The sequence below is a fragment of the Hyalella azteca genome, unplaced genomic scaffold (genome assembly GCF_000764305.2).
Source record: "Hyalella azteca isolate HAZT.00-mixed unplaced genomic scaffold, Hazt_2.0.2 contig1314, whole genome shotgun sequence".
Lineage (NCBI taxonomy): Eukaryota > Metazoa > Arthropoda > Malacostraca > Amphipoda > Hyalellidae > Hyalella > Hyalella azteca.
In genome coordinates this window covers 146788-168873 of record NW_025931635.1, presented here as the reverse complement: position 1 = coordinate 168873, position 22086 = coordinate 146788, and the positions used below count along the sequence as shown (strand labels likewise).

The window sequence follows — 22086 nt, the reverse complement described above, 5'->3', positions numbered from 1 at the left end:
TATGAAATGACAGCAGTTGGCAACGCTTGCAATAAGGAACTTTCTCTAAATGCGTACTAGATTGATATATCCTTTTGCCGTTACAGCAATTTTAGGGATCAAAAAATATGTTTTGGAGCCGAAGGAGAAACACGACATATCGACGTTATTCAGTCGCAACCGACCCGTAACTACTGAACACAACGTGTGAAATCAGCGTATTAGAAAATGATTGTATCCCTAACTGAAGTATTCTTACATAATGGCCTTTAAACATCAAATCATATCAATTACGGTTGAATTACCTTACACGTTTACGCATGTTTGCACAAAAATTTCCGCTCATACACTTCATTTATAATTCCAGAAAAATATTATGTAGGATAATATTTCTTTGGTGATAATGTAGATCTACGGGGAATAGCATATACATGCGAGAACTCGAAAATGTGCCATGAGGTTTCCACGCAGTTGTGCTGTCAGCTACGAACTAATCATCAAGTTCGAACATGTTTAAAAATTATGATTTAGGATACACAATTATCATGTTGCACGAAACTCGTAACATTCTGATCATTTAATAAAAAATACAAGACGTTTCTGTTAATCTAGCTGAATTACTAGATATACTAGATTTTGTTAATCTAGCTGATACTAGATTTCCTCTAGTTAATAAACAATTCTTCAGCGATCACTGACAAATTATACAGCATACTTAAAGGAAGTTTAGGTGCAGGGGGGAAGTGTTTAAGTTGGTATTCACGTAAAGACGCTGGAAATATTCTTCGCATATTGTCTTGGACCGCCTTTGATGTCCCGGCACTCGTCGCGCGTGAGGCAATTTGGTGCACGACCATAAATCGGTCACCCTGAAGGAGGCTTTAATTAAACGAAACAGGTACGTTCTCATTCGTCAAAAGATTAGTGTTCATTAACAAGCTTTGAAGTTGTAGAGATAATTTGTCCAGCCCGTCCTAGAACTGTATTGAAGTAGAATGCAGCAAGCCCACAATTACTGGTTGATGGTTTGCTGGGTTATCCGCAACCTTACTTTGACGTCTACCGACCGATTCGACACTTCAGCGAACTCGCGTGCGAACTCGCCTGCGAGCTCGAACTTCATTTTCAACTCTGGCACTCATAACTCCTTCAATTATGAACGGATTTTATTCAAATTTTAAATATAAGTAGATAATATCAGTACGCTGCGGTGAGTATTTTTTTTCCTAACTTCACGTTCACCTCGCAGGTTAGGTCCTAGTCAGGTCAAGTTTCAGTATTTTGTGGCATTAACAAAAAGTAATTGACGTAAAAATCTGAAAAAATACCCTCCGCAGCGTACTGATATTATCTACTTATATTTCAAATTTGAAAAAAATCCGTTCATAATTGAAGGAGTTATGCGTGCCAGAGTTGAAAATTAAGTTAGATTTTCCGTATTAAAAAAAAAGTTATCGATGAAAAAATTTGAAAAAAATACTCACCGCAGCGTACTGATATTATCTACTTATATTTCAAATTTGAATAAAATCCGTTCATAATTGAAGGAGTTATGCGTGCCAGAGTTGAAAATTAAGTTAGGTTTTCCATTCGAGCTCGCAGGCGAGTTCGCACGCGAGTTCGCTGAAGTGTCGGACCGGTCGTCTACCGGTAGACAGTTGATTTTAATTCGTAAGTATGATATTGCTCTTTATATGGAATTGCCTCCGAAAGCTGCTACGGATGCACGACGGTTTTGGGTTGCATATTTTAGATTTTACTTCTCAGAAAAAAATATATTTAATTCCTGATAACGCGACAATTTGAAATCATGAAAACGAAAAATTGCCCACTAATTATATGTGTAAGACGACTAGACGTGGTAAGGCTAACGGCGTGGTGCGTGCGTCCCTGCGAGGTCTGACTCTTGCCAAACACCTGCTCGAGCTTAACAGCCTATTGTGTTGGGTTCGACTTGATTATCTTCTATTGATTATGATTGCGTTTTTCAGTCCTTCCTTGTATTATCAAACATATTATAGCAGAATTTTCCCTTCACGCTAGATCCCACATGCTAGCTATACTGCTATTATGTGCTATAGTCTTTGCTCTTCAGGTAACACTACGGCGACCGCGCGACTTTCAAAATTGTTGGTATTTTATAAACTGTGAAGAGAGAGTCCTCTGAAGTCTGAACTCTGAAGTTCTGAACTATGAAGTTTGGAATTCCTATTTGCCAGTCTTTGGCAATGGTTGCTTATGTCAGTATTTTTCACTAATCTGAATCCATTTTGGAAATTATGTTTGCTAGAAAAATGATTGATATTATAATTTAAATCTTATCATTAGATGTTTAAACCAAACTACATCTCAGACTCAGAGGCCTGAGCTTCAACTCCTAAGTAATTGTTGCCGACTTGCTGTCATACCTAAGTCATAACACATGTCGATGTCATAACTCATAATGACCCATAAAGTAATGGTTAACCTCCCTGAACCAAGAAGAATTAAGGCAAAAGGTAAGATTATTTTAGCATATAGTAGGTAGTAGGTACCTTTAACGTACCTAAGTCTTTCATGAAACTAGGTAGGTAAGATGAAACTAGGTAGGTAATGACAAGTAACCTGTGACAATGAGCATTTTATGATGATTTGGGAAATTATTAGGTACTTATTAATAAGTTCATCAACATGTTTACAAGCTCTACTAAAGTATTATTAAATATTTGGAGTCTTTAACTTAAGGAATTGAGCCTTGCGCTTGAGGTAGCCTGGTAGGTAGTATTTACTTTTTTATTTTATTAAGCATAATGGTTTGTTGCAGGACTTGCAGCCTAGCAGTAGGCTATAGCAGGATAAGCAGGTTGAAGCAATTTTTTTACTAGTGATTTTTGAAAATCAGGTTTGAAAAATGTAAAAAGGGAGTTTTACTTTTTCATAAAGAAGTAGAAAAAAAGGCCTTAGGACCAGGTTAAATTAGCCAATAGCCAGATTCACAGACATTTCTTTCAAATTCTAGGTTAGCTTCTGCCCAATTTTCCATTTCGATTTAGGGAACTTGCCCACCTCAACTTGCTCTTCCCTTTTTCTGAATCCTGAGTACCTATTGACTATTGTAGACACTAGACACTAGATGCTGCCTAGTGCCTAGTAGACGCAGATAAACCATCTAGTAGAGTAAGTAGACGGTACTATCTAAAACCTGGACCCAGACCCAGACTGGGGTCATTCTATGCCTGGCAATGCCAAGTGGTCTAAAACTGAAAAAAGTTCCCACCATCATGTCACCAATTTTCTTCAAATTTTAACTGTAGCACTTGACCACTAGTGAAGTGCTAAACTAAGTTTTCCAAAATATTAGGCCTCTAGCTGCAATAGTTGCTGATCTATAGGCTAGAGCCCCTTGTCTTGTCTGAAGGGTAGTCAGTCCTGAGTCCACGTGCGTGCACCATTGGATAAAATGCCATTTTTGGGGTCCAATGAAATTAAAACTAATTTATAAAAATGGCTAGTATAATGAGATCCTGTACAGTTTTTGTTGCTGATTCTGATAAAATTACTTTTATTACTGATGCAAAATTCAGCCAAACAAGTTGACTCAAAATGTACCTCAAAATTTGTTTTGTCTCAAAGCAAAAAATTTTGACCAATATTTAGACTGCAACAATTTTCTTGCAGATCAAGATATAGACTTGAACTTTTGGACAAGCTTTATACTTGTGCTGGACATAATATAGCCAGATTTTCAGCTTCCCAGACCCTATAGCTGTCCTGCAGGATTTCTTCAAATTTGTCAAGGTCAGCACAAATGGTCAAATTTACCAAAGTTCAAAGCCAGTTGCTAAAAAATAGTCAGCAAAATCTGCTTGTGCATAGTATCATCTAAAAGAGAAAATCTTGCTCTACAAGACCTACTAATGTATTCTTTTTTTGCAACATGACCATTAAGTATTTATTTACTCAGGTCAAAATACGTATGTTATTTTTTGTATAGTCAAATGGGGTAAGACAGGATCGCAGCCTTCATGGGGTAAGAAAGGACCAGCCCATATCATGCATTCTAATTGCACTGAATTTAATTTGATAGAAGAATATGTTAGAGCAATCATTGCATGTCATTTCAGTGCTTGTTTCAACCCTCTTATGCAAATAATGAATTTATCAGGTTTGTACTTTTACCTATTAAAAACCTTGTAACACAAGAATTACCTGTTGGTCCTGTCTTACCCCATGCCCGGTCCCATCTTACCCCAGTGGGGTAAGATGGGACCAGCTCACTTTTTTTAATCTGTACAGAAAACTATGTTGTATGCAGAAAGCCTGAGTTGTAGCTTAGAAGCCCATTGCATAACTACACCTTGTGATAGGTTTAGGGTTTTTTATTTATTCATGGTATAGATGCTCCATGCTTGTTAGAGATTTCGGTCCTGTCTTACCCCATCTGACTATATATATGCGATATGCTAATTTTTCTTCATTTCCAGGAATTTAAATCTTAACAGTCACTTATAATCAGGGTTGGCAATAATTAAATCAAACTGATTAAATCATGTGATTAAATCACTTGATTTTTATATAAAAAAAATTATGATATTTATATTCTATTTTTTAAATATTTTTTTATATACCCATTTAAATATATTGAGTGGCAGTCTTCAATTTATTTTGAGGTATTGTTATTCATGGTAAAGTGTAAATGTACTATGAAAAATTGGAATATAAACCTGTTGCCTTTAGTCTTAGTGTATATTATGTTCCGGTGAATTGTATGTTTTTGGTAGAGAGGCATCAAGTGTTGCAATACATTGTACATATAACATAGCTAGCAGCTTAGCTAATTCTTATAAGGCTTATAATTCTTATAAGGCTTTATAAGGTCTTTAACAATTTGACTATTATATATTAATCACATACAATTTACATGTGTTAGCTAGCTTATATAAGAAGGGTTGGTTGAGATTGTATTGACCTTTTAGGCAATTAGAAAGATTTTCCACCCTAATACTAGTAATTCTAATTAAAATAATTACTTTCAATCCTTAAATATGTGAATTTAAAACTAGAAACAAAACAGTTACAATTATAAAACTACATATAAAATAATTAAATGCAGTTAATGGAAATAAAATGTTTAAATTGTGCACATGTTTATTTCAAACAGTGTTATTCTCATAACATAAGTATTGTTTCAAGTCATTTGAGGTTTGTTTGGTTATCATTCAGTTTATATTTAGTATTGGTTTATTGGTCTGAATTAAATGTGAACAGTGCAGTCAGTCACTCAGTCACTATACTAGTCAGTGTGTATAAAGGGTAGAGTCTGGTACGTTTATATGACATAAAACTAGTAGATCTATTGATAGTGTTGTGCACTGTGCTATCAGCTACCTACTGGTATCTGTTATGTGACTCTTCAACGTTTAGAAGATCCACATTCCTGAAGTGTTCTTGTATATTGAAACCATTTAAATGGTCAATATTTAGCTTGGTACCTTGCTCCATACAAACTTTACAAAGCTAATGAATAGACTTCTCAATAATTGTTTACCCAAAAATCCCTAAGTGGTAAACACCACCTTGGCCTGTTGGCCATTATTGAAGGCAATAAGTGAAATTTTTAGCCATCTATTATGATACATATACGGTACTGTTATTGTTAGTAGGCTAATTGCAACATAAAAAATGACCTTTCAAAAAGACAAAAAAAGCTAATAAAAAAAATCATATAAATAAAAAAAAATCACAAAAAAATCGAAAAATTGAAAAAAATCATTGATTTTTTATTTTGTTGATTTTTTTTTAATAAAAAAATCACCAACCCTGGCAGGAATTGATATTCAGTTAGTATAATGGCTTCATGGTGGAAGCAAATGATGGAATTTTTGTCAAGTTTTGCTTCTGAACGTGAAACCAGTAATTCTGGTCATATTCTGCAAAATCAGCAAAAGGTTTGAATCCAGTCTTAGCATAGCAGATAACATGGCACTTTGATGCAGCAGCATGTTTCCCAACTGAACAAGGGGCCAATTCTTCTTATTTATTAATTTCTGACATCTTTAATTGAATGGTAAACAGCTGGTAAATACTTTTTATTAAATTTTATTAAGCTACAATATTCACATATGGTGGCACAATCAAATTGATAACAATGCACAATAAATGATTTACCAATCAATGAATAATATATGAATGAAAATAAAATTATATCAGTAATTATAAGTGACTATTAAGATTTAAATTTAAAAAAAAAAAAAAAAAAAAAAAAAAAAAAAAAAAAAAAAGATTTAAATTCCTGGAAATGAAGAAAAATTAGCATATCGTGTATACAAAAATAACATATTTTGACCTGAGTAAATAAATACTTAATGGTCGCGTTGCAAAAAAAGAATACATACGTAGGCCTTGTAGAGCAAGATTTTTTCTTTTAGATGATACTATGCACAAGCAGATTTTGCTGACTATCTTTTAGCAACTGGCTTTGAACTTTGGTAAATTTGACCATTTGTGCTGACCTTGACAAATTTGAAGAGATCCTGCAGGACAGCTATAGGGTCTGGGAAGCTGAAAATCTGGCTATATTATGTCCAGCACAAGTATAAAGCTTGTTCAAAAGTTCAAGTCCATATCTTGATCTGCAAAGAAATTGTTGCAGTCTAAATATTGGTCAAAATTTTTTGCGTCAAGTCTAAACAAATTTTGAGGTACATTTCAAGTCAACTTGTTTAGTGTTAAAAGTAATTTTATCAGAATCAGCACCAAAAACTGTAGAGGATCTCAATATACCAGCCATTTTTATAAATTAGTTTCAATTTTATTGGACCCCAAAAATGGCATTTTGTCCAATGGTGCTTGCATGTGGACTGACTACCCTTCAGACAAGGGGCTCTAGAAAAGCAACCATTGCAGCCAGAGGCCTAATATTTTGGGAAACTTAGTTTAGCACTTCACTAGCGCTACAGTTAAAATTTGAAGAAAATTGGTGACATGATGGTGGGAAGGGTTAGACCACTTGGCATGGAATGACCAACCGGCCACGTAGGCTAGATTGGAATTTTTCTACTTATGAATGATATCTTACAACTAAGACTAAGGTGATGAATTTTTGTTACATTTGGAATGTCATAGCTGTAGCCTTAGGCCTATGTTACAGTTTGTTTAACATTTAGATAGCAGATAATTCCCTGGTGGGAATCTTGTGGGGAAGCTCAAATTGTGGTTTGAAAGGTAGATAAATCCCTGGCCAGCAACAATGTATCACCATCATGCATACTTGACTTATCATATGGATATTGAATAACTTTCTAACTAGATCAGGAAATTGAAAATGAATTTCTTTCTAAATTATGTCTTGTTCACCAATCACCACTCAACATAGCAATTGATCTTACCAACAATTATATATTAGTTGACAGATAAGAATAAGGTCTCTTACAGCATACAGGCTGCAGTAAATCTGCAGCTCTATATGTCATGTTCTGCAAAAATTTGATTACAAACAGTACTGTACATTTTATCATAAGCAACATTTGATCATGCCACTAGCACTAACTATTAAATAAGAATTAATTCATCTAGGAAATATCGGGATGAGTCAACTAGTCCTAAGTCTACTAAAAAAATCTCTCATTTCCTGCAACTGGGTCTCCAGTCAACTTCAATTAAAAATATTAATAGTGTTGCTGTAGAAATTTAACTGCTGGAAGCCTGGAATCTGAGATGGTTCCTGACATTTTTAGACATAATCTCTTTTCAATATTTTATGAATTGTTGGTACCCTTCCTTAATATAATTGCACATTTCTAATGCTATTCCATCACTTTGGGAATTATTGGCATTTGTTTTTATTAAACCTAAAGACCATTTGAAACATTTTTTCCTTAATTTGTAAAAAAAAATTTGAAAATCTAACTATTTAGTTTATGTTCAAAATTGGTTGATACCTTTTATTGTGCTTGGGTGACGATACTAATTTTGAAATTTTTTTCAGATGTATTTGGATCCTTCCTCATAGATCATCATGCTGCTGACATCCTACTGCTGATGAAGTCATCTTCTGCTTCTACCTTTTATTCCATAGAAATAAAGTGGGTCCAATTTTTACAACACTTCTCTTTAACTTCACTTCTTGTCTGTCTGTCTGTCTGTCTGTCTGCTACAAATCTTGTAATCGAAATTTAACACACTTCTACTTATCCTATCGATCTGAAATTTTGCACACTTGTGTAAAGTTGGAGACAATGCATGAATCAAATGTCAAAATAAAAGATTTTAAAAATTAAAAAAAAATTTTTTTTCTTCAATATTAAAAAAATTGAAAAAATAATTTTGCCAGCTACAAATCTTATAACTGATATCAGACACACTTTTACCTGTCTTTTTGATCTGAAATTTTGCACACTTGTGTGAAGTCAGAGGCAATGTGAAAATTAGATGAGAAATTCATTGTACATCTGTAAGATTGGAGATACTGGATTCTTTGGAAGTGTTGTCTTTAAAAAGACAACACTTTAAAAAGTAGTTTAAAGTGGGTCCAATTTTTGATGAACATTTTCATTGAACATATGGTGAATATACTTGGAACTGTCTTTGCTTTTAAATTATTTATGAACAAATAATTGGCAAATGTATAGTAAGTATGACCAAATTTACAAGGCCATATGAAGATATAAATAATTTACGCTTAAAAAATCATTTTAAATACAACACTTCCAACAAATCCGGTGTCTCCAATGTTACAGATGAACAATGAAATTCTCATAAAATTTAATTTTTGAATATTAACAAAATTAATTTTTAAATTTTTTAATATACCTATAAAATTTTGTTTCAAAATTTTTTATTCTGTCAATTGATTCATGCATTGCCTCCGACTTCACACAAGTGTGCTAAATTTCAGATCAATTGGACAGGTAAAAGTGTGTCAAATATGAGTTTGGTAAGATTTGTATCTGACAAAATTATTTTTTCAATTTTTTTAATATTAAAAAAATTAAATTTTAAAATCATTTATTTTATCATTTGATTCATGCATTGTCTCCAACTTTACGCAAGTGTGCAAAATTTCAGATTGCTAGGATAAGTAGAAGTGTGTTAAATTTTGATTATAAGATTTGTAGCAGACAGACAGACAGACAAACAAGAAGTGAAGTTAAAGAGAAGTGTTGTAAATAGGTTTATATCTTCATTTAGTACACAGATGAGTACAGTGCATTTAACTCCATCACTCTCCTGAGTTGTCACAATTAAATGAATACTTCAGGCTAATTTATTAGCCTGAAGTGTTCATATGTTTGTCTCGAAAAAGGTGCAAAAGTTTATCCCCAATATAAGAATATATATACCTACCGGTATACCTACCCTTGGTTCCCACTAAGTTTACCTTTTTATACTCTCCACTTTCTCTGTTATGGTGATTTGCTGATTTATTTCCTGATCATACCGGTATTCTTGAAATTTTATTTTATTAGTAATTTAATTTTAGGGTACTTTTTTGAAATCTATTAAAATTTATATTTCATGTGATGAAGGGTGGTCTCTTGATTTGCAGCATGACCATCTCTCATAAGATTGTCAGAATGTTGGAATCTCAGGCAGTAGAAAAGGAAAACATTGAAGTAAATGTCTTTTATCATTTATATATGGTTATGCCCCTAATGCTCAATTGTTGTTGCATTGGATTCATGCATTTTTTTACTTTTTTCATATCACTTCACATACCACCTCCCTATGTTTATAATTAACTTTCCAAAGTATAGTTAAAAGTCAGATATTGCATAGGCTGAGGCAGAGATATAACAGTCAAGATTATAATGAGATTTTATAGGGATCTAATTGTGCCATAAAAGTATAATTATTTCATGTCTGGTCGACGAAGTACATTAAATAGTTTTGAACCTATTTCATCACCAGGCACAATCAGTCTGATGCAATTTGAATTCATTTATTCCATTCATTTCAGTTTCATGCCCCTGATGCAGCAACATGTGGAGGTGGCTGAAGCACTCCTATCCAAGCCAGAACGTCTGCTGCCAGTTCTTAGTGATGCTATCATTCAAGTGCAGAAAGATCTCCTCCTAGTTCTCAAAGCAGCCAATGACCATGCTTCTGCTTCACCAGAAAGAACAGCATTGATGACTAAGCATGGTTTGCGTGATGTTGATGTTGAGATCCTGGATGTGAAAAAAGATGTTCATCCAAGACTTGTTGGTGAGTCATCAGATATTATTACTAAATATGATCACTATACCTATACATATTCTGTGACTTTAACATTAATACATTTATGTTATTACCCGTTTATTTATACTTACCGTTATTTACCCCTGAAGTGGTCACGTGGACTACATATGTATTTAATCCATGCCTATGAAATTCGACTGTAACGAAACTGAATAAAAAGGCTGTAGGTCGGTCGGTTCTGGTCGGTTTATTGCATGCAACCACTGTAGTTTTAAAGTGATATTATAAGAATGTTGTGGATATGGAACAGAGGTCTGCTCTCCTCTGAATGTTAGAGGGTAAATTAGGAACGTGATTGGATATATTTTTGTCTGACCCCTTATTCGAAATGCCTTTGAAATGATTTTGGTCATTAGGTTCCTTAAAGATTTTTTATAGTTTAGTATGAAATTAACTAATTTATTCATGTCTGTAGCAAATTTTTTTAAATATGGCGTATGTCAGGTGTGTCTTGTATTGGTATAACTGGCAGTGAATGTCTCATGTTGTTAATTACCATGCCTAGTTTGTGCAGTATAAATCTCTTCCTCTATTGTATTTTTCGGAGTATTCTTTGCTATCAATCTTATACAAATGTTTGAAGATACCTAATCATTGCCTAATGAGTTGTTGCATTTCAGGTGTTCCATGTCCTGCAGAAACTCGTGTTCCAAGATCAGCTGATATTGGCTCCCTGCTCAGCTTCTCTGGCACGGTGGTGAGGGTAACGGCACCTCGGCTGCTGCGTCACACTCTTCTGTATACTTGCGACGCTTGTAAACATCCTGTGGAGGTTAAGGTGGGAAATCTTTGGCATTTCTTATGTTTGCAATTTCGTGAAAAGGAATTTTCATTTGACTTATTCGACCCGTAATTGCTTTCCATTAAATTTGAGACACTGGCAAATACTGTTGCCCCCCAAAATATTATGCTTTGTGTCCTAAACAGCTCAGCAGGCATCTTTTTCAGAAATTTAAATAACAATAAATTTATGTCCCATTTACACTCTTCTCATTATATTAATGTAGGATTAAGTTTATATATATCCAGTTTATTCCAAGTGTTAACATTTTTATTCTACTGTAGAAATATCTTGTATTTTGCTGATATGGTGTACTACTCTGCTGGAGTGTACTGTGTGCAGCAAATGCCACTCTAGTCCAACTTTGCCCAAAAGCTTGTCATTGTTACAGGGCGATCATGACCAGTACTACGCCGCGAGCAAGCCCCTGCACTGCACCAACCCTCACATCAACTGTTATTCCAAAAATTTCTCATCTGCCGTATTGCCTGATGCTCAACACACGATTGATTACCAGGAAGTAAAATTGCAGGTGGGTGAGACTTTAGATGTCTTTTTATTTTTGGAAATGTGGTTATCATTTATCAATTTTTTCTTGTGTATTTAAGAATACTATTTTGCCTGAGGCCGTAATTTGAGCGTGGCACGGGGAAATGATGTCATGCATGTCTCTTTTATATACTTTCACTGTCATAGTAGTGTTTTTCAATTCTTATTTAATATTCCAGTGTTAAATTTGTAGTAACATGATGCATTTGTTTTTGCTCATGCACGTCTCCTGCATTCAAGTACACTAATTTTTTAAATAGAATTTTTTGCAATAAAACTTTATTTACAGAGTTTGGATCCAATAATGAATGCAACTCTTGATGTGTCAGCAATGATTAGTACAAGTACACTGGTCAAAATATTTTATCTTGATCAACAGATTACTTACCTTGCCAGGAACCAACGAGCTCTGGTGCAGGAGGTGCGGGCAACAGCCTCCCCCAGAGCGTGTGGGTGACGCTCCACTACGACTTAGTCGATTCCTGCAAGCCTGGGGATGATGTCTTGGTGTGGTGCGTAAGTAGACCTGGGGATGATGTCTTGGTGTGGTGCGTAAGTAGACCTGGGGATGATGTCTTGGTGTGGTGCGTAAGTAGACCTCCTGTCTCTTATACACATCTAGATGTGTATAAGAGACAGAAGTAGACCTGGGGATGATGTCTTGGAGTGGTGCGTAAGTAGACCTGGGGATGATGTCTTGGAGTGGTGCATAAGCATGCCTGGTTGTGGCGATGTGGTGCATAGCCGAAATTTTTTGCCCATTTTTAAGACATTAGTCATGAAAACATGAGTTTAAATCAAGCTTTAAACCAAGTAAACAAACCAAATAAAGTTGATCTACATGTGAAATTTACAAATTATCGAAATACCAAGAATTTTATTTTATTTATTCGAACTATCAAAGCTAATAACATTCTGATTGATAAAATCAATTGTTTGAACATTCTTTTTTATTCATACGTCCCAAATGATATTTGTTGGTGAAAAGCCCTATAAAAACTAAGGTATATGTTTTGTTTGAAATTTTTATTGTGGCAAAAATTATTTTTCTTAAGCAAGATCTAGCTAAGTGAAGGTCTCCTTGGTTGTAATATTCGTGTTGGATTGCAGCGGGACTGTGGTGAGGCGTTGGCGGCCCGTGGCGCGCGACGCGCGACCCTCCGTCGAGGTCGTCATCAAAGCCAACAACGTCACCGTGAGTGTCCTGCTTTCTTCAGCTCACGTTACACGAGAAGTATCGCTCAATTATTGGCCTTTATTTTTCCTACATTAAGTTCCACCAATTGGATTTGTCATCACCTGCTGCCAATCAAAAAATCTGTTATGCCTTTAATCTTGTGTTGTATTCAAATATTGTCAACGTATTCATGATAGTAATTGTAATGCCTAATTTCAAATTGTTTGGAATGGAATTATTAATGTCGTAATTTTATTCACTAAATTAACTTTTATAACTACTTATGTGATTATTGCTGAGATTTTCCGATTTTCATTATTGAAAAATCTCTCGGTGAATGATCTTCTTTGTGTGTACTCTTGCAAAAGCATTTTCATTCATTAACTTTTGATAACTAATTAAATTGACCTTGATAGTTCTAAGCTCTCCTTAACTATCTTCATTTTGAACTGTTTTTAATATTGAAAGGTGCGGAACAAACATGAAGGCAACGCGGCAATCAAGCCCGAGCAAGAGGCAGAATTTCAGGAATTCTGGAGCCGTTACAAGCACAAGCCTCTCTGCGGCCGAGACGTGCTGCTTGCCTCCGTCTGTCCCCAGGTCTTCTGCCTTCATCGCCTGCGCAGAAATCTTATTCATATTTGTCTGTATTTGTGTTTATATTTGAAGCCTGGCACGGCAAATACACTGGGGGGATTTGCACGAGCGCGTAGCCAGGATACTTTTCGTGATACCGGGCTAACCTGCTTATATTTTATACATTAAAATTTTTTAAGTTTTATGGTGTAACTGTTTTAGTCGCGTTTGGAGGAGACCTCATCGCGTTCAAGTCCTTAGATATGTAATTTTTAATTTTTAGCTGCTAGGAAATACTACCCTTTGCCTCCCATTTTTCAAGTGGAAGCAACGCACGCCATTATCTGGCTTTTCATCTACGATAATTATTTCCCCCATTGTTATTGCCTCGGTTTTAAAATGAAGCCGATTAGCAAATTAAATGAATTTCTTTTAGTTTTCTCGAATCAATAGTGGCGCGGTTTTTGTTGATGCTCACTGTAGTCGAAGCGGCTAAATTACTTACATATCTAATAATTCTAGAATTTATTAAGTTACACTTCATTTGTAAATTATTGATATTTCGAGGCAGAAAATCGAGTACTAAAGTGATTATTGGTTTGTTATGTATAAACTGATTACAGGAATTTCGCCTGTTTAAATTCAGAAAATCTTAATCGGTAGAAAATGAATTAAAATTAGTATAAGATTATAAATGCAGTTCCAAAGATTATAACAACATTGGCTGGTAAGTTAGTCGGCTTTTCTCGCTAATTTAAAAAGAAAAAATAAATTCCCTATGTCCCATTTTCGATGGTAAATTCAGCGTTTTAGATTCAATAAATTAATGATAAATTTTCAGATCTACGGGCTGTACCTGGTAAAGCTTGCGGTAGCGGTGGTGCTGTGTGGTGGGGTGCAACGTGTGTGTGGCGGCGGAGGCAACCGCGTCAGAGGGGAGCCTCATCTGCTGCTTGTCGGAGATCCTGGTACATTCATTTGTATTCATCCTAATTTTTTAGGTTGCTAACATGACTGTCAAATGTGAGCATCTTAAGTCATCAATACAACTGTACTGGAATCGAATCACGAATGAGCGCCTAAATTTTTCCGTTTCAGCAATAAAATGCGTTTGAAAGTGGAGCATTATAAATTCATTACACCATAATATATCCGTCTAAGCAAGAAACTGTGATTGAAAGTTTTGCATGATAAATTGTAATACGTTGAGAGTCAGATAAAGCCCAGAACTTTGCTAAAACACATTCTATGGTAAAGTTTTTGTTGAGGTTTCCTGGTCTTCCTTTTACAGGAGACCCCCTGTATGGTAAAGTTGATTCACTTGCTACATGTGTGCAGGCACCGGCAAATCTCAGCTGCTGTCGTGGGCGTGTAGCGCCGGCAGTCGTTCGGTCTTCACGACGGGCGTGGGCAGTTCGGCTGCAGGGCTCACGGTGGCCGCCGTCAAGGAGCCTGGGGGCGACTGGGGACTTGAGGCAGGAGCCTTGGTGAGCCTATTTACTCATTGGTGGAGGTTTCGCACATAGTAGACCTTGATCTCCTTAGTAATTGTTTCGGACGTAGTAGTTTTCACCTCAGGGTCCTTGGTAGACGTTTTGGACGTAGCAGCTCACTGTGGAACTCACCTGCATCGTATTGCGATTACTTTCTCGAAGGATATTCATGCCAAAAATATATCCCTTGCTCGTACAGGCATTGTCCATAGCATCATAGCTATTTAATCCAAAGGTGTACTGCCTAGAGTTTGACGAAGCATTGAAAAACTGACAAATATTGTGTATGAATATATCTAGAAACACGTGGATTGAATTTAAAGAATTCTGGAAGATGATTTTTTTAGTACCATGTTGTCCTCGGTTTGGCCTGAATAAAATCTTGAAACGACCATATCATTATTATATTAATTGTTGTGAGTCTATTTGACCCTGCAGAGCGTAATTCAGCGTTTAGTTGTGATCTGCTGAGCCTTGGAATTGGCACTCTACGTACGAATTGGCCTTGTCCTGAACGCCTGACTATTCGCTGCAGAAAATCAAATGAAACCAAACTCTTTTGTGACGCATAGTCGCATACTGTTAAAAATTTCACGTTACATATCATGCAAATTTATCAAATGTTAGCAAATTACTTAGCGAGTTGCCAAAAATATTAAGAGTAAATTATGCATTTCGAATAGAGGTGAAACTTTATAAATATAACGTGATATAACACCAAAAACGTATCACACATTTGGGGAGCGCTTTAATTTTACGCTTTATGAAAAATCCAGAATCACTCACGTTGGCACGACTCTGACGTTGAGTCCCAAATCTCTTCGAATTCCCGATAAAGAACATAATTTTGACCGTTAGAAGGGAAATATAGAGCTAAATACGTGAACCAGTACTTGGATATATTTAGGACCTTTTTGCTTGTGTAGGAGGACTGACTATGCATCACTATTACTCACAAGGCACGAGGCGTTGGTGGAGTATACAATTTTTTACACCGTCATGAAGCGGTCGAGTAGTCGCATGCAGTTTGGGTGTAACTGTTTCCTGATATGAGCCTGCATTTGTATGTACAATTCTACACTGGTATTGTAGGTGCTGGCAGATGGGGGCTTGTGCTGCATAGACGAGTTCAGCAGCGTGCGGGAGGCCGACCGCGCCGCTATTCACGAGGCCATGGAGCAGCAGACCATCAGTGTTGCCAAGGTGCTTGCAAATTATCGATACTTCATGTTTCATTTCAATCATACTTTCTGAAGTTCATTTCTCATTTCATGATATGTGGTCTTGAGCAGATAACGATTTTTAAGCAATTGATAGCATTTTCGTCAGTCGTTATTGAACTGCTGCGTCTAATATAATCCCAGGCTGTAATTACAATCATTAAGTTTGCCGTCACTATGACTATTCAACATCTTTCAAATGGTAGGTTAAAATTCTTATATATGAGCTGTAAGTCAATAATGTTGCTGAGGATTAAATTGTGTTTGGCTGTAGGCGGGGATGGTGTGCAAGCTGAACACTCGATGCAGCGTCGTTGCAGCGACCAATCCCAAGGTTAGCTGTCAAATATGTTTTGCTTCAACATAAATATGTTTAAATTATTTTCAATGGTGTGCCTTCATATTATTCATGCATTAAATATTTTATGATTGGGACCTCCAGACTTGAGTGCCGATAACGAAATGTAAACGTGTAAATTAAATTATTTGGTCAAAATTCATTGCGTTCAGTGAGATCTCTTCTGATAGTTCAATAAACTCGATTGTAATTAATGAGTACTAATTTGTTGACGAGTACAAATCAGTATTTTTAGGTTAACTATGAATTTATTCACAATAATCATCCGACAGGGACGCTATGATCTCTCTGTGCCCCTGAACCTGAACGTAGGCGTGGCGTCTCCATTACTCTCGCGGTTTGACCTCATCCTTGTTCTCTTGGATACCGAGAATGCAAACTGGGACAAGTAATGAGAATTCGTTGTTTGCACTAAACTTGATAGAATAGACAATTATTTCACTGTAAATCTTTGTAGTCCCTGCTAATTAAGGTGAAAGCCGAAATTTGCGTTGATATGCAGTAACCCACGTAACGAATTCTGAACTGAATTACGTCCTGCGATTGAAATCCCGCACCACTGATAAAAACTTACGTGCTCAGGTTGGTGTCGAGCTACATTCTATCTGAGGGAGCGCTGGGACGCTTCCCTGCAGACGCTGTCGTTAGTAGTGGCTTGTGGAGCCTCGACAAAATGCGCACGTATTTCCGGTATGTGAGGAAACTTCAGCCTAAACTTTCCGCAGCCGCTGACGAGATTCTCAGCCACTTCTACCAGCTCCAGAGGAGGAGCGCCGGGCGCGATCAGTCAAGAACCACCATCAGGTGGGTGAAGAAAAACTTTGCTGGCTTTGCCCGCTTTGCCCTGGAGCTTTAAATGCAGTAAGAATATTATTCTCTTCGCGGAAATTATTCATTGCTCTCATTCGTTATATTCATCGCTGCCAATGGGTGTCAGGCATTGGCGTTTTCCCTTGCTTATAGCCATTGCTGCCTGATATGTTGTGTATGTAAGGATTCTGTATATTCATTAAAAAATGTCCAGTAAACCTTGTGGGGTTTCTAAGTTTCCACGTGCCGTCCACGTTATGATTTGGGTTCATAACTTTGGATACTCAAGAGTACTATTTATGGCGGTCATTTCTCTACAGATTTTCTTTGATTTTTTCTTTTTTCCTACCTATTATTCGCCTTATAACTCTGCACTGTAATGTAAAATCTTTGTTCTTTCCTTTTGACGTTATTCCAGTTGTCTGGTCTACCCATTAACTCCTCTTTTGACTCTTGTTTTTCTATTAAATCTAATGACCAATACTCAGTCGATTGGTATACAAATTGAATCGCTGATTTAATTGTTTTCATCATTCAGATTATTGGAATCGCTCGTTCGACTAAGCCAAGGCCACGCCAGACTTATGCTGCGTGACACGGTCACTACCGAGGACGCCGTAGTGGCTGTGGGTCTCTGGGAGGCCGCCGCCGCCACACCTGCTGCCCTGTACGCGGTCTTCGGCGACCAGCAGCCACGCAATCCAACATCCACTCTTCACTCCGGTTTTCCTCTAGAGCCAATTATGCACTACAGAGAGCAAGGTTATACACCTCAAATCACTGTGGCTTTAGTTTATCCCTTGTGTGTCTGCATAAATGAAACTGTTCCTACGATGGTTACCTGAAATTTGTTTTGAACCAATTTTACTTTATCTTGTTGTTTTCTAATTATTGCGACAATACAGCGCAAATTGTTGAAGATAAGGTTGAAGGTAAGAAGTATGGGTTTCTACTGTCTATGCAGTAATAAACTTTATTGGAAAGAGATTGTTTGAGAATAAGAAATTGCCAAACATGACTGCTAGAAATGCGCAAGTTTCTACTTCATTTTGTCTACGCTCATTTGCATTTTAGGCTTGCTACGTTTTCAATGTACCTCACTCTAATGTGTTATATTGTGCTAGCCTCCATTTCTTGATCAAGTAATCGTTTTTGCAGTGGAGTTATCAGAACCTCAGAAGTACCTTGAATTATTGGTTACACCGTAGGCCACATAATTATAAACAATTGATTGATCTCTATTTGCTTTTGCATGTGCAGCAAAATCTTTATTGCTTCGGTTGGGATTAGAAGAAGTTTGGCATGAAGAATCCAACAGGCTCGACGAAGAGGATCGCCTTGCATCAGAAGACGTGCTTGCCGAGATCCTTAAAGCTGCCGATGCCCCCGAGAAGCACACGACGATAACGACGACCGCAGAGTGTCTTCCTGCTGACACGGTTTCTAACACGCAGCGTGGCAGTAACTCCTTCAGCTTGCGGCCAGGACGACACGTTCCCCACTCACAGAACCCCGAATTCTCTAGCGTGCAAGCCTCTCGCAACTCCGCATTTATTGCCTGCGCCACGCAAGACGCTCGGCGCAGAGATGTCATCGAGGAACTGGAAGACGTTCCTTTGTTTTCAACCGCTCTAGTGACGAATAAAAAACCCTCGGCACGACAAAAAACAAAGAAGAAAGTTAAAAGAAAGCAAAAGAGCCCTAGTGAAAGTATCAGCAAATGTTTTACGAAGCTCAAAACGTCGCGTACCAGAAAACAACGACAGGAACGTTCCGAGGAGAAAATGTGCATCGAAATCTCGTCAGCGAGCTCCAATCATGCCAGTTCAACAGAATCCGACTCAGAAATTGATATTCCATGCGTCGGTGATGACTCTCTTTTTGGCGTTGAAAGTGCTAAGAGCGAACTGCACAAAAACTCTGAAAGTATCGCAGATGCCCGCAAAAGTGCTGGAAGTGTGAATAACGTTGAAGAGATAGGAAACGTTGCACCTAACGTATGTGGCGGGAAGAAAGATAATGCAGTTATTTCTAATGGTTCTTTAGTTGAGCCTAACACATTGAGTAATGAAATATCATCCAAGAGAAAACAATCAGAGGAATCACCATTTTGTGTCAATTCAAATTTCAAAAAATCCCGGCAGGTAAGAGGGAAAAAGGTTTCTTTGTCTAAAGAAAACTTTAATAATAGAACAATCGAAGATAGCAATGGATGGACTCCTAATGATCGAAAAACAACGCATTGCACCATCCGTCCCGAATATGAACACCGTGTGACTGTACCCGGGGGCGTTCCTGGGGATAATTCCTCTGGTAATAGTAACTTTATGAAAACAAAAGCATCGGACGTTAAAAGCGATGAAAAATTTGCCGCGAGGGACGATCGCAAAATCATAGCCCAGGAAACTTGTGATATAAGGTTGACTGCCAGCCCCGATGTCGTACAAGGAATAAGCAATGATTCTCTTCACCTGTGCGACAGAGAACCACAAAACACGAAACCAGTGAATCTCGATAGATCGACAAGCTTAGATTCAGTCAGTTTATCTCAGAAAGCTCGTTCGTTTCTCCGCAAATTCTCTTTCTCTCATAAAGTCAAATGTAGCGGCATAGGATCAACTTTGGTTACCATTGCCGCAGCTGCTGCAGATAAGAATATCACACCTGAAGCTAATCCTATCAGCGAAGAGGTTACCAAGAAAAAAATGCCTGCAGTAGGTGGGGGTCAGATAAGTGCGGGTCCCGGGCGCAGTGTTGAAATGGACCACTCAACTCCAGATTTCGAGGTGTCCTCTGACTCTGACATGAAATCTTCCAGCTGTGGAGACGCTGGGGAGGAGAATGCTACTCACACTTCCAGACAAAAACTTCGCTGCAAGCTTGTCGCTGTGTCGCGCAGTTCAGCGTCATCGAATTCGATTTCTGCCAAGCTTAAACGATTCGCTTTCATTCCAAAGGATCTAGTAGATGATCCAGTAAATAGTTTGCCTTGTGATCAAGCTACTGAGAAACTTGAACTAATAAAATCCTCTAGTCCTTGCGCTAAAAAACTTGTGGAGAAGAGTAAGGTTGAGGATGTGAAGATTACTGCCGGCTTTTCTAGGTGCAAGTCCTTCAATAAATTCGCCAGTTCTCAAGATTTGGATGATGACTTCAATTTTTGAGTTTTTCCTGTCGAAAATCGGTCGACCTTATTCACTTATTCACGTCAGTAGCTTTAATTTCGTTATTCGATATTCACGTCAGGAGCTTTAATTTCGTCTAAAATTTATTTCAATTATTCTAAATTATAGTTGTTTATTTATTTTAATAATTTATAGAAGGCCATTATAGTCGATGCTCTCATTTTGCTGATGCTCTCAATCCTATTGATGATCTCACGAAATTGAATTTTTGTAGGTTTTCAAATATTATAAAAGTTTTTGCCAGGTCTGGAGGGAGGCTCGCTCCAACTTGCTTGGGGAGGAGCATCAGATGTATCACCCGTTTGATTAATATATGGTGGTGGTATGGAGTGCGGATCCTATGAAAATTTCGCATCAATGTATAAATTGCAAATTGATCGGTACTTAGCCTGGTAGTCCCCCATGAAAACGTTTAATAAATGGAACTTCTGTAATAAGCTTATGAAATTATCCTTTGTCAAATATGTCTTAAGAAGACGTGTCAGGACCGATGACTATGACACGTTATAGGTTAAGTAAAAATTTAACGGTAGGGTTGACAAATTTTATTAGATGTTTAATTTCAAGGTTTGGTTCTTCTTAATTCTTCACTAGGAACTCGTGGAAGTTAGATTTGGTCCAGGCGTGAAAATTTAAAATGGATAACCGGACATCAAAATCAGCGATCTTCATCCAATTGTTCGCTCCGGATGGAAAAGAACAAGACAAGGGCCGTGACCAGCAGCAGGTGTAGTTAGGCATGCTACAGAATATAAAATATTACGGCATCCACAGTCATCTGCACTCGTAATGAAGTCAGAAATAAATGACAGGAAAAACGGATACGAGATGGCCTTAATCTATTAGGAGCATGTAACAATTTCAAAACTTTGAGACCAGTTATAAAACCCTAAATAAAAAGGGCACAGTAGGAGGAATGCTCGCCAAAAATAGATCATGCAAAAACTAAATTCACACAACATAATAAGATGGTTGAAAAATAGTCTTAGCAAATATTAGGGGTATGTAGTTGTTGCGCAGGTAAAGTGGTGCAACTCATGGTTGAATATATAAGGTTGACCCGCGAGAAGTTCCGTCTCAGTTCAGCTTTCTTGTTACGTCACGTAGATCGAGAAACGTAAACAAACCCGTCATTCCCATGACGGATTGTTTGACTCATGGGTGAAATAATACATTAATTCAACCATGGGTTGACTGGTTTGATCGCATTTAGGTGATTGGTTAATGCCCGTGACGTCACTGAGATCAGTGACGTCACAGGTGAACAACGAACTGGGCTTCCCCCCTCCCCCCCCCAATGGGCTTCCGATGGGTCAACCTTATTCTAGTTAAACCATGGGTGCAAATGAAGTGCGCTGGCTAAATCACTTGGCAGCAAGTGAAGGATGCGATGCGCAGTTGGGAGAAGTGAGGAAGTAATTTCTTATACTGTACTTTGTATTTACTTCATCAGCTGAGATTCTACTTTCCTCTCGTATTTTGACATCTTGTTCGTTGCCTCGACCCATTAGAACCATTTTTCGCGCCTCACGGTTAAAAAAAAACTATTATAATGTTTTCATCTCTGAGGTGCTGAGGGTTTATTGTGATAGGAAAAGGTTTCTTTTTAGTAGGTTTATTGTGATCACATATGAAACAAATAATTATAACCTGTAGACAACTGCACGTTGTATTATTTTCTCTTTATTACTTTAATTCCCGGTTAAAATCCTCGCCTGCTAACACAAACTAAAAAACGTA

At 37.2% G+C, this 22086-nt stretch overlaps 1 protein-coding gene across 6 annotated transcripts; it reads left to right on the top strand.

Moving 5' to 3' along the window:
- The first annotated feature begins 853 nt into the window (after positions 1–853).
- LOC108670030 (DNA helicase MCM9) lies at positions 854–20780 on the top strand. Of its 6 annotated transcripts, none has more exons than XM_047882184.1 (16): positions 854–877; positions 7946–8042; positions 9917–10164; positions 10818–10975; positions 11370–11510; positions 11924–12039; positions 12638–12722; positions 13173–13304; positions 14122–14248; positions 14619–14767; positions 15866–15976; positions 16268–16327; positions 16624–16739; positions 16934–17155; positions 17700–17923; positions 18422–20780. In XM_047882184.1, exons 2-16 carry the CDS (start codon positions 7999–8001, stop codon positions 20323–20325), a joined length of 3837 nt encoding a protein of 1278 aa, XP_047738140.1. In that variant the 5' UTR covers positions 854–877; positions 7946–7998; the 3' UTR covers positions 20326–20780. The 6 variants fall into 6 exon arrangements, with proteins under 6 accessions (XP_047738140.1, XP_047738133.1, XP_047738132.1 ...); XM_047882177.1 differs by lacking the exon at positions 854–877 and adding an exon at positions 1597–1650; XM_047882176.1 differs by lacking the exon at positions 854–877 and adding an exon at positions 1776–1840.
- Positions 20781–22086: the final 1306 nt, after the last annotated feature.